Here is a 13,857-nt window from a genome sequence, read left to right as displayed (position 1 = left end):
ATGCTGAGATGCCATTTTATGAGCCAGGTTTTGTTTTATCCTTTAGAAAAAACCTAATAAAGATAGTCTCTCATAGTATGTGCTACAGGACCATGAAGTTGACATTTGAAATCAGTGTACCGCACTGCACTTATACATTCAGGTCTACTTCAGGTCTATTCAGGTTTACAAAACCAAAGTAAATGATTAAATGCTTGTGCTGCTTCTTCTTAATTGAACCTGAGCTCTGCTATACAAGGATGGCAAGTGGCTTACACAAAGTTAAGGTACCTTACCTGCTTGCATTTAGGATATGTATACAAATACAGAGCTGCATTCATTTTTGTCCTTTCTATCTGCCTGGAGTCTAGATTTAAGCAAATTAAAGTGCATTGCCCAACAAAGACTGCAAAACAAGCAAGCAAGCTCTAGGATTTTACCTTGGTTATCAATTTACATTCTCTAAAGTTATATTTGATGTCACAGCCATAGTTTTTGTACCACATGTCTATAGCCAGCTTTAGGTTATCCTGATTTCATCTTCTTACAAATAGATGAAGTGGGAGCAAGCTAACAGGCCAAAGAAAAGACATGTAAAGGAATTTTGCAGGAATGGAATGGTAAAGGAATGGCAAAATCAAAGCTGCAAAAGAGAATTAAGTTAAGGCTTCATTTCCACTAGTGCGACTTGTCATGCGACTTTGGACACATTAAAAAGGAAATGTCCTCAGCATACCAAGATCTCCAAAAATGGGTCCAAAACTTTAATCACATAGTATCAAAAAAGCGACGCTTCGGAGCCTCGCAGGACCCCTTCTTCAGGCATGTAACAAATTGTGATACAGACAACACACTATTTAAAGGACCATTCACCAGTGCAAAGAGGAAATTACCCCAGACCCACCCCCCCCGACATTAAATTACATCATATTCCTGCCATAGACCTGTGGCATAACACATACAAACATTCCTGTTTGTCATTTAAATAAAATAAAACAGCCATCAAACTGTCATAACTACTTGCCAGAGTGTATTAGTATACTACTGTAATATTCATCTAAAACAGATTGTATTCTCCACAGGCAACTAACCTGTGATCATAGCCTTATCTGACATTTTGTCCTTGTACACAAGCATACTAAATGAAGCTGGCTTGATGGCGGGGAGATACTACTTATCCAAACTGACGGTCCATGAATTTATTATTGAAGGTCTAAAGTTTATCCTGGAGAGCAATTTTTTCTAGTTTAAAGGAACCAAGTATGCCCAAATCCGTTGTACAGTCATGGGTAGCTTAGCAGCCCCTTCATTTTCTAATCTGTTCTTTGGATACATGGAGGAACATCATATTTACCATATTTTTTTTCTGAACACATCAAGTGTTGGCTAAGATACATTGACGACTTTTTTTTTAATCTGGGATGGCGAGATTTGTATTTTTCATGAGTTTGTGGGGCATTTGAACAAGATATTCCCTGGCATAATATTTAACCCAGAATGTCCCAGGATAGTATTACATCTGAATGTTAGAATTACTAATGAGCAGGGCACATTACACATATCATTATTTATGAAACCAACTGACAGGAACACATCTGAAACATCTCTGAGATAGCTTAACCATCTCCCAGTTCATAAGGGTAATACGTATCTGCTCAGATGAGAGTGAGAGAAATTAACAACTAAAGGCCGTGTATGGTAAATTTGTGTAGCAATGGTATCCCACCACGACACTTGACAAGGCGCTTACCAGAACCACTTCAAATCCGGTTTAAACCAACAAAACAGCCTATAGGCCATTGTTTATACATGGTTTCAATCAGGAATCAGATCGTATTAGGCAGGCAACCACATGCAACATTAACATTTTGAGGGCTGACAGCACGTTGACCTCCAGTATTAAAAATCCACCACTACTAGTCCACAAAGGAATTAGGTGTTTGTTGGCATATTGGTACAGGCAGACCTGAGATCTAAGCCAAAGGTCAGAATCTCACAAAAACATGGCTATTACCAATGTTATAATTGTAACGTTTTCAATTCTATAACATGTGGTGAACATTTCACCCAGCCACATAATGGCAGGCAATATCACATACAAGGGTATATGAAATGAATACAAAGTTTTGTGTCTATATTTTAAAATGTCCCTGGTCATTGGTGTATGTAGGGAAAACTGTTGGTCCTTTTAAACGACAATTTCAGAAACATAGGAGTGATATAAGAGTAGCGCTGAAGAGGACCCTGAAAGGTGAAGCCCACTATTTACATAATTGTGTTTGGTCACTGTGGCTTGTTAATAAATACTACATTTTTTAAGAGCAATCACCAGAGTGCGGATCATCTTTTCCTCATTTCCCTACTAAGCCAACGAGGATCGAGCACCTGGGAGCTCTGCTACCTATATGATGTATGTGTAGTAGCACTGACTTTTATGTTTATATCCCTATTTAAATAAACCTGTAGCAATATATTTTGTTGCTGAGAAGCACCAAGTACATGAATTAAGGGGCATGGTCATTGAATAATTATCAGGACCAGTGATGGGGGAGACCGTGACTGTCTTCTCCTTCATCGCGAGGTATACTGGACATTTAACTTGGGTACAGTTCAGTCAGGTGGTCTCAACACCACTCTATCCTATCTGTGTTTTCTTGAGGACAGATAATTTAGATTGTGATGTTGTTTATGGCTGTAATGTATCAACCATTTTAATCTTTATTCTGAACTTTATTTGTGTCCTTTTATCGTAGCTATTCTGTCTTCTCATAATCTATTATGGCAGCTGGCACGGGCAATTTTTTTCTTCCTTTTTCTTTTTTCTTTTGTCTTTCTTCTTTTTCTTTTCTTTTTTTTTCCTTTCCTTTTTTATTTTTATTTATATTCATTTTATATATTTTTTTTTTTTTTACTTTTATTTTAATTCAATTTTATTTTTGTTTTGTTTTTTTATTTGGTTTTGGTGATTTATCTATTTCATTTTCTTCTTGTCTTTTCTAATTTATTATTTCATCTTTCATTTATAAATTTTTCCTTTTCTTTTTTTTTTCATATCTTCAAAGTGCAGTTGCCATGATTGACTTTCACATTTGGTCTGCACTTGTCTACCTCTACAGTCCCAGTGAGCTCCCTGTCTGTTTGTAGACTGCCGCCAGCGTCATGGAATGGCATGGCGACGGCGGACACCTGCATTGATGTACTGATCCCCTAGGGCGCATGTGCACAGTGTGCCGTTGGATTGGAGCAGAGAGACAAGTCTGTCAGTCTTTGTCAGTCACATAGCAACACTAGTACACAGCCAGGCGTAGGTATACAGAGGGCAGAGAAACGCAGATAAGGCTATGATTGCCAATTACTGTAGTTGCCTGCGGAGAATACAATTAGTTTTAGACGAATATTACAGTAGCATACTAATAAGCTCTGGCTAAAGTAATTATGACAGCTTGATGTCGGTTTTATTTTATTTAAATGACAAGCAAACACGAATGTTTGTATGGGTTCTGCCACAGGTCTATGTCAGGAATATGACGTAATTCGATGTCAGAGGGGCGGGTCTGGGGTCATTTCCTCTTTTCACTGATTGGTGAATGGTTCTTTAAATACTGTATTGTCTGTATCACAATTTGTCACATGCCTGAAGAAGGGGTCCTGCGAGGCTCCGAAACGTCACTTTTTTGATACTGTGTGATTAAAGTTTTGGACCCATTTTTGGAGATCCTGGTGTGCTGAGGACATTTCCTTTTTCATGATTATATTCAGATCCAGCCGATGGTCATTTCAGCACCCAATCTAAAATACAGCCGTTTGTGCAGGAACGTGTGTTGGGTGTATTGCATTGGAGGTTTGGGCACATTAAGTCACATGACAAGTCACAGCCCATTGATTTGAAAATCAACATTGAAAAGGTTCCTGCACTACTTTGATACAACTTTGTTCTAGAGAGTGTAAACTTGGATCAAAGCTGCACTCAAACTCCCACAATTTTGGGGTCGCAATAGTGGAAATGTAGACTAAGTTTGGTGTGAACGCTAAATCACCAACATATCACTCCATTCTGCCTTAAAGCCTTTCTGGTTATTGGCACTACTTCCTCCCTCCTATGTTTAGATGTCAAACTTTACAGAGTTATATAGTTGATAAGGTTGAAAACAAAACAACAATCCCTATGAGTATAGACCAATTTGCTTGAAAAAGGTAAAAAAAAAAAAAACATTGCTGACCCTGCCCTGGATCAACCTCTAAAGTTATTTAAGAATTCCCACTGCTCTGTATACTATTGTGACTGATGAAAATAATCTAAATACAGTATGTAGCCACATCTTCAACTAATACAACATCCTGCAAAAATGCGATCTTTATTTTCACTATTCTCAGTTTAGGAATACATCTCTTTTCATCCATTCTTAAATTGTGGCCGCCTCTCTTCATCAGGACCAGTTTACTACAGTTTAAATTATCACTATTGATATATTTGTACATTGTAATTATATACCCCTTAAATCTCCTTCTGTAGAGTGAATACATGTAATATTTGTAATTGTTCCTCATAAATGAAGTCCTCCAACCCCCCTAATAATTTAGTTGCCCTTCTCTGAACTCTTTCTAGTTAAATCAGAATTAAACCCTCCTATCGTTTCCAGCCAAGGAAGCTACCATCTTGGCCTCTGTTTAATCTTCAGCTGGCATGATGCTTCACATGTGATCAGTTATGACACCAGCCATTGGATGGTTTGACAGTGTGAGAGCACAACCCATGTGACAGTTACTTTCCTGACAGGTGCTGTTTTTTTAAACTGTTAATTGATGGGTTTTCTTCCGCTTTAAAGAACAACCTTTCTGTTGATTGGTGACCAAAACTTAACTGCATATTCAAGATGAGGTCAAACCAGGTTTATAATGGGTATAATTATGCATGGATCAAGATAATCTCCTCCACTCCAAGCCCAGTTGGTCATTCTCTAGTCTTTGTGCCAGGTGCAGTCAAGTAAAGGAGTTGCCACAATCCCAACACATGAACAAACAGGAACTTTTCGCACTCCAATATCATCCCTTGGATGCCAATTTATTGTAGCAAATAGTCACTATACAGTCTTCTTTGGGAACTCCCCTCTCACTTTTCATCCAAAAGGGCTTCTCCCCCGTTCCCTTCCCCCCATTTGCATCCAGTGCAAAGTTTCCAAACATATTTTTCTCCCAAATGATAGGCATCGATGAGCTAAATGTCATGTTTATATGAACATTTATATGTAAGTTGTAGATGATGTTTTTGCATGAAAAGTTCAAGTTGTTAAGAAAAACACTATCCTCTTCAGGTCAGCTGAATAATTTGCAAGGGGTTTAAACTTTTATTGCAAATGCTTACCGGCTTCTGCTCAGTGGATACCAAAACATGCTGTTCTACTAACATCTTTTTTTTTTCCTGCCGGAGAAAGAAGTCAACCAATCACATGAGCAGAGAAAAACTAGTTGCCATGGTTGCATTTTTCAGCAGTTTTATTTTAAATGAAATGGTAATTTTTAAAAACATTAAGGCTACATTCACACCTTTACAATGCATCACTACAAATTACAGTAAAGAGTGTTACTTTGCATGTTAAGATGAATTTTTTAGGGCAGCCCATCATTTGATTGAGCTCCCTAGGGCATTAAAACGCACATGCATTGGGTGCCGTTAACAATGTATTTGTTTGCTGGGAGACTGTAGATGGTGAAGACCCATCCATGATACTGCATAGAAGTTTGCAATAAAATTGTTGATTACTGTTTGTCTTGTCTGTGAGACAGGTATCTTTACCAGCAAAATGCGAGTAATTATTGTGTACTTCTAAAGCCTGTGCAGGCATGACAATACTAGTTAGCTGATGAATATTGTAGCTTCATACAATCTAGCAGGTCTTTTTAGAGTCCCCCCCCCCCCCTTCAGGAACTCTGCTGTAGCTCAGTTGGCTAATAAACTGCTGAGGTTGACTGGAGAATCAAAGGGTATTCTGACTGTCATTTTCTTCTAATTTGCCATTGATTGCAGGCTTTGTATCTCCTAGCTTATTTGCAAACAGGTTGTTACTGGTGAAGAGCTTGTGACCAAAGTGTGCCACCAAAACATAAAGTGAAGGGAAATCCTACATTTTATGGTCACCAGAACAAGAGAGTAATGCCCCGTACACACGAGCGGACTTTTCGACATCCAAAGTCCGACGGGCTGAGTCCGTCAGACTATCCGATCGTGTGTGGGCTGCAATGGACTTTAGCGAAGCTAAAGTCTGACGGACTTTAGAAATGAAGCATGCTTTAAATTTTCCCAACGGAACTCCGCCGGACCCGGTCCCCTTCGAAAAATCCGCTCGTGTGTGTGCTACTCCGACGGACTAAAACCGATGCTAGGGCAGCTATTGGCTACTGTCTAGGAACTTCCTACGTCGAATCCAGTCGTACGTCATCACGTTCGACTCCGTCGGAGTTTGGTGTGATGGTGTGTGGTCAAGTCCGTTCGGTCGAAAAGTCCGCCAGAACTCTGGCGGAACTCCGCTAGAACTCCGTCGGAAGTCTGTCAGACTTAATCCCTCTCGTGTGTACGGGGCATTAGTCCTCCAATGGAGACACCTGTTCCAATGATAACTGAATTTCATTTTACTTTGTTGCTACTTCCCCTTCCTTTTTGTTACGTCTCTAGGACAGAAAGTAAAGGGAAATCTTGCCAACTGGAAGCAGACAGCAAAAAATAAATTGAGGGGTCACCTTCACTGCTTTATCCAAAATTGAAGAAAAGGTTTGGCTATGTGTACATTATAATACTTAAAAACACTTTTTTTAGCAGCTGTGGTTTAACTCAGATGGTGGAGGTATTCTCTGCCTCGTAGCCACACATATACATGCCCCTTATGTGCGGCTACAGGCCAGGAAATCCTTAACCACCTATGATTGACTGTTGGCTTTGACAGCTTCCTGGTGAGATAGCTCAGTGTCCCAAAATGCCTGAGCTCTTCACTGGTAATCTGTTTACTTTGAACAAACATATCTGTGCTGTGTCCGATTGGGAAGATTCCCCTTTACTTTCTGTCCCATAGATGCAACAGAAAGTAAGAGTAGCAACAAAGTAACAAGAATTTCAGTTGTCACTAGAACAGGTGTCTCCATTGGAGGAATTACCCTCTTCTTCTGGGTACTGTAAAATTTGGGATTTCCCATTGCTTTCTGTTTCGGCGACAGTGGTCGCAAGGACACATAGAAAGGGTGAATCTCCCTAACAGGATACAGTCAGATGTAAATCCCAACAATGGTTCTAATCCTTCTCTATTCAAAACTAAAGGGAAAAAAAAGTTATGGCTATACCTACACGTTAACTTTGTAAGCAGTTGAATAAAGATGGAATTACGCTTTAACAATGGAGTGAGCTTTATTTGCATGGCTTGAATGACTATTGTTGATGAACATACTATTTTGCCTACCACTAATGAAATGCGCATGTGTTTATTTTGTAGGTATCTGGCCCTCAGAAGAAGTACTGGCCTACTACTGTCTTAAACACAAAGACATGTTCCGGTAAGAAAATAAAAATACGTATAGTCGGTCACAGCCATTAGGTTGGCTATGATTAAAATCACCATAATATCCATGCATGAAAAGGAAAGTGCAAGGTGACAACGTGTTGCTCTTGACAAAGATTGCTAAACGGCCTGTAGGTACTAATATTGCACAGCAAGCTTTGCCATATGTCAAAGCCTTCTGATTTCCACTTCAGGCCTTTTATTTCACTTTGATTTTTTGGGAAACAAAAGTGAGTCTTCAGTCAATCAATGTGTATTGTGAAGGTCAGATAGAATAACAGGCATTTGGTAAACTCTCTTCTGCCATTAGAAATATTTAGCATTATGCAATACTAAACTACCATATCATTTAGCTAGGGTGCCAGGCAGGGCCCATATCAGCAGACTATGTATTTTCTTACTTTTAATACCCGGTGCCGTGTCATTGCTCAAAAAAATTCAAATTTAAAAAGGCCAGGTGTACTACCAACCACTGGTGAGAAGCAAACTTTAAATGCACTCGAACCTTCTCAACAGTCTTGCAGACCTCAAAGATAGCACACAGGTTATATGTAGCAAGTACACATCTTATATCAATAATGTAAAGTCTATTTGATATGACTTTCACACATTTACTTACTTGATGTACCATACTATTTTAATGGTAGTTGATGTAGAGATTTGTAATTTGTCCTTCTAGTGTTTGCAGTCAACATCCCTAATCAACATCTGAAATAAATTCAGTGATATTATTTGCCCACTGGTATTGCCTAAAGCTGACCATAGACAATTTTTCTGACAGCCATCAGGTCCCTAAATAAAACAAAAATGGCAGCTACTTAGATCAATTTATAACTAGCAAAAGGAAAGGTGCACATGAGCAGGGAAATTTACAGAAAGGTACCTAAATTTCCCAGCACATTTGTCAAATAACTTTCACAAAAGCCTAAGTAACTCCTCCTGTCTACATTCTATATATTAACATTCCCCGGTACAATGCCCCGTGCCAAGGGCATCTTATGAATAATTCTCCCTTATAACTCATTCCCTCAATTGTTGGTCAATTGTTGAGTTGGCCCTCAATCCCCAGCTGTCAATAAGAGCTGGAGTCATCATTGGCAATCAAGAACCAATTAGAGTGGTTCTTGATCATGTGATCACTCTGTCAGCTCTGACAGAGTAATCACATGCAAGCTGGAGGCTTCTTTGAGAAAAATGAAAGCCTTCAGCTTTCAGGTGAACACTGCCATCCTCACATGGCAGTGTTAATCTGCAGTGACAGGTATTTAATAGTTTAACTATCAGGTACAGTTATACTAATAATAATAATAAATCAATGAATCAAAAATAGAATAGAAAATGTTTTACATTTTAGCCTATTTCAGTCTATACTCAAAACAGTAAAAACCTTATTTGTCCTTTCACAGTGTTCTTGATTTTGGCTTCATAATGAAGATAATGCCCTCCTAAACCTTACTGACACCCTAAATGTAATTAAAGGCTACAGTCATGTCTCCTCTTTCCCTTCTTTCTTGCTGACTGTACATGTTGAGTTCCTGCAGTCAAACTCAGTGTGTTTTATCCCCCATTTCACCATTTTTGCTGCTTGTCTCTCAACTCATTCCATCTTATCAATATATTTATGTAAGCAAGGTCTCCTTAACAGGACACAGTATTTTAAGTGGGTCAAACTGAAGATCTATATAGCCGAATCGGGGCCTCCTTCCTCCTTTTGGTGATACCTCTAATGATAACTAAATATCCATATACAGGAATCAGAACCTCCTTCTTCCTTTTGGTGATACCTCTAGTGATAACTTAAGTTCTGTATAAGGGAATCATACCCCCTTTCTCCTGCTGGTGATCCCTCTAGTAATGCATCCTAGACTTATATTTTCTTTTCCCACTGCCTGGCTCACTGTTTGCTTCTTTTGCAGTCATCTGAAATAAATACCCCCAAACCATATTCCTCAGTATTTCAAGCCAACACTGTACCTACAATATTGTACTCTGTCAAAGGAATCTTTTCCCCTATGTGCATTGTTTTACATTTAGAAACATTGAACTGCAGTTTCTATTGCTTTGACCAATCTTCCAGCAATGCCAAATTATGTTCCATGTTACAGACACCTCCAGGGATATCAACCTTACTGCGCATCTTTGTGTCATAAGCAAAAAGACCTACCTTGCCCAACAAACCTTTAGTTATATCACTTACATATAGATTAAATAGAACAAGACCCAGTATAGAGCCTTGTGGTACAAAAATATCCATACCTGGAATTCAGCTATAACATGGAACCCCATCTTGATTATGTGTCACTGTGTTGTGCAGTTATGCATTATATTTGCAACTATACACTATAATTTTGATTGATTGCTTTCTGTGTATGCATCCATGTATGCCTTTTATTTTTTGCAGTCTGTGAAAAATTACCCAACTTGTCCCTTTTCGCTTTTTAACCACATACTGCCCAGCCTATTGTTAAATGAAAGCCAAGCAGGATTACTATTATCTTCGGTAGACATCATATATTGTCCTCTAGGTGCGTACCTCATGCACACCCTAGAGGCTGCGCAGTGGCATGGTCTGTCACCCACTGTGTCCACCACACACAACGGAAGACAGATCATTGTACCAGTCCAATTCTAGTACCATTTGATCGCTTTAACCAATCACAGCTGTCACATGACAATAGTACACAATGGTTTTCATTCATAGCCATTTATTGTGTACCACTGTGATTGATCACAGTGATCACATGATACAGACGGGCCAATCACAGTGCCCCCTGTATAATGAAACAACTGTGGCCAATCACAGCTATCACAACTGTACACAATTTTACATGGATGGATGCCATTCATAAAGATTATTGCTTATAACAGGGATCATCATAGTGTAAAAAAAATAATCCTGATCACCTCCCCAGAGCAGTACAATGTGGTGACACTGTACTGCTCTTGTCAAGGTATGTAAAAAAAATACAAAAAGAAAAAAAAAAGTTAAACATGTTGAAAAAAATTATATATATATATATATATATATATATATATATATATATATATATATATATATATATATATATATATATATATATATATATATTTTTTTTTTTTATATATACTGTCGCCAGTCAGTGTCCTTGAACATTACCATACCAGTCATATGATGATGCTGCACTGAACTGGTGAAAGGTATAAAGAAAATAAAACTGTGAAAACAAACTAATTTTGTTTCGGTTCTTCTTTTCCAAAATAATGGTGACAAAAAAATTACAATTTCAAAAAACTCGCCATGCTTCTTACTAAATACATTTAACAATCTACTTTCTAAAAGGGGCTATGTGGGGTATTTGTCCTGGCATTTTAGGGCCTCAAAAATTTGAGATCGGCCATCAGTACATCAGGAATGGTCAATTTTCATATATACCAATAACATAGATTGTAGACTATATTACTGTCACACAGACTTCATAATATACACTGATTTGGGTTATTTTTTACCAAATAAAGGTATCGGAATTCATTTTGTCCTAAAAAAATTAGAAGAAAGATTACTTATTTACAAAATTGTATAACAGAGCAAAAACAATGAATAAAATGTGGTAATTAAATATCACCAAAAGAATACTCTATCTGTCTCAAAAAAATTATAAATTAATTTGGATACTGTGTTGCATGACTGAGTAATTGGCATTCAAAGTGTGACAGCTCTGAAAGCTAAATATTGGCCTGGGCAGGAAGGGAGTAATAATGTCCAGTAATAAAGTAGTTAAAAGACCGTTTATCATTTATTCTTTAGGCCTCGTTCACACCATGGTGCAGAGATGTCAGTTTTTCTGCACGCGTTCTGCAAGATCAACAAAAAAACAATTGTTCTCTGTGTACCCTGTTCACACCACACTGTACAGTTTTTTTCTGCTCAGGAATCTGCAACGTGTATGCAGTTTTCTGTATGGGAAAAAAAGCTGAAATGACGTTAACATTGGTGTGAATAGGGGACATAACTGAGGTGCATGAAAACTGATGTCACGTTACATGAAAACTGATGTCCACATGCATGAAAACTGCAGTAAACTGGAGCCACGGGGATGCCATTAGGACAAACCTGCACATGATACATGCTGCTTTATTACAAGATAGACCACTTGTAGTTTGTCATGCTTTGGGCAAGTCTGGCTGATCCCTTCTCTTCCCCGACTTTTTGGGCAATTGATATTAAATCGTTACTAAACCCACAACAGTAAAATCTGTCTTTTTATGCAGAGGTTGTGCATTGTGTATAAAGGCTATTTGGTCCTGTCTCTCTGATCCTCCTTTTCTTCCACTGTCTCCAAAAAATAACCTGATATTTAGAGAGCCAGGGGACAGCTGCACATGCTTAGTTCTGCATGTATTATTAGAGAGTTTTTTTTTTGTTTTCTTGAGAGGGTGCATGTGATCAGCACATGGCCACTCAGCACTGTCCAGACAGAGGGTCAGGGGAGAATGAAAACTCATCTTACAAGCTTTACTAGGAACTGATAGAAGTCAAAAGCCTGCTATATAGTGCTGAGGAGAAAAGGTATTTAGCAGTTTATATTTACGAAAATAATTGCATTTCCATCTTCTGGGTACTGTGGGAGACCAGATATAGTGAATGCATGGTCCTGGGTTTAGGAACACTTTAATATACAGCATTAACAAGTCCATATTGCTCCTTCTATGGCTGCTTAATTACCACCTTGGAATTCAAAGATCAAAAATACCAAGCTTATATATAAAAATAATTGGGCAACACTCCTCCAGAAGGTACAGAGGGACAATAGTGTAGCTTATATGGAAGAAACTACTATTTGTAATGCTTTGCTGTATATGGATAATCTACTTTTAATGTATGTAAAATACAATTTATATTTTTTTTAAGAAAAAATTGTGTTTTGGAACTATATAAAATAACCAATACGCTATGATTAGGATGAAATACTATATTTATGGGATGCTGTGTAGAAAAAAGATCTTAGACCAGAGTCATCTCAATATTCAGCAACACTTAAAAATGAAGTAAACTTACCGTATGTCTGTGCGGTTTCCCATCAGTTTTCATGCATGTATGGTGTGAATGAGCCCTTAAGCAAACGTAAGAAATGTTTTGCACCAGTTTTTTTGGCAGGTAAATCATGTGGCCACATTTTTCTTTCTCTTTTGTAGTATGACAAGGTTTGTTTTATAACTGTCACTGAGCACTTGACAGTTGCTGAAACAATGCATTGTGCACTTGATTAAATTTGAACATTTTTAACAAATGGCAGCGTGTCCTTTAAGGCACCTAAAATGCAGTAGAATCCACAATGCTGCTAAATTCTAAAGTAAAACAAAGGCTTACTCTGTTAAGAAGACATATGGGGTTGACTTACTAAAGGCAAATAAGCTTTTTACATTTCAAGGGAAGTTACACATTGCAAGGGAATTTTCCCCAGAGTGAATGTAGTGCAAGTTCACTTTGCAAACAATACCCAATTACATGCAAGGAAAAAAAAATGTGCTTGCATGTGATTGAATTATGGAAGTCAGAAAAGCTTCACCACATTCATTATTCTCTGGGAAAAATGTCCTTGTAAAGCAGGGGCTTACTAAGTGGGGGGACGGGGGGGCGGGCCGCCCCAGGTGCTACTCACTGGGGGGGTGTCAGGCCAGCGCCCCCCCCTCCGCAACTGAAGTGTCAGACAGCACCGTGCCTCGGTTCCACAGCCCACACAGAGAGAGCCCGAGGCACTGGCAGTGGGCGGCATTGCAGGGGGGGGGGCGGGGTGCGAGCAGCACCCGAGTGGAGTGACATCTGCCGGCTCAGTGATCCGGGACCCGGCGCAATAATCCCCTTCTCTCTGTGGTCGCGTTGCGTGGCCGTTCTGATCACTCTCGGGCAGCGGCTGTCACTCACAGCCGAGCAGAGTGAAGCCACCTCCCCCTCCTCCATGCACAGCACTGTGTAGATAAGGAGGGGGAGGCCGCTTCACTCTGCTCGGCTGTGAGTGACAGCCGCTGCCCGAGAGTGATCAGAACGGCGCGACGTGAGTCACGCGACCACAGAGAGAAGGGGATTATTGCGCCGGGTCCCGGATCACTGAGCCAACAGGTGACACTCCACTCGGGTGCTGCTCACACCTCCCCCCTGCAATGCCGCTGCCTTGGGCTCGAGGTACACTATGGGTCCTTAGGGGAGGCTGTGCACTGTAGGGGGGTTCTTTACTGTGGTGGGTCCTGCACTGTAGGGGGGTCCTGCACTGTAGGGGGGGTCCTGCACTGTAGGGGGGTCCTGCACTGTAGGGGGTCCTGCACTGTAGGGGGTCTGCACTGTAGGGGGGTCCTGCAC

The 13,857-nt window shown here is 39.5% G+C and overlaps 1 protein-coding gene across 1 annotated transcript in view; it reads left to right on the top strand.

The window, feature by feature from the left end:
- The window catches only part of CAMKMT (calmodulin-lysine N-methyltransferase), a 662,536-nt gene that overhangs the window by 459,818 nt on the left and 188,861 nt on the right, over positions 1 to 13,857 (top strand). Inside the window, exon 4 of the mRNA XM_077485659.1 lies at positions 7,458 to 7,518. Within this exon, the coding sequence (XP_077341785.1) occupies positions 7,458 to 7,518 (61 nt within the window). The remainder of the gene's footprint in view (positions 1 to 7,457; positions 7,519 to 13,857) is intronic.

Source organism: Lithobates pipiens, unplaced genomic scaffold (assembly GCF_037356315.1).
Source record: "Lithobates pipiens isolate NorthernLeopardFrog02 unplaced genomic scaffold, aLitPip1_a1.2 Scaffold_18, whole genome shotgun sequence".
NCBI lineage: Eukaryota > Metazoa > Chordata > Amphibia > Anura > Ranidae > Lithobates > Lithobates pipiens.
This window is presented reverse-complemented; position numbering and strand designations above follow the sequence as displayed.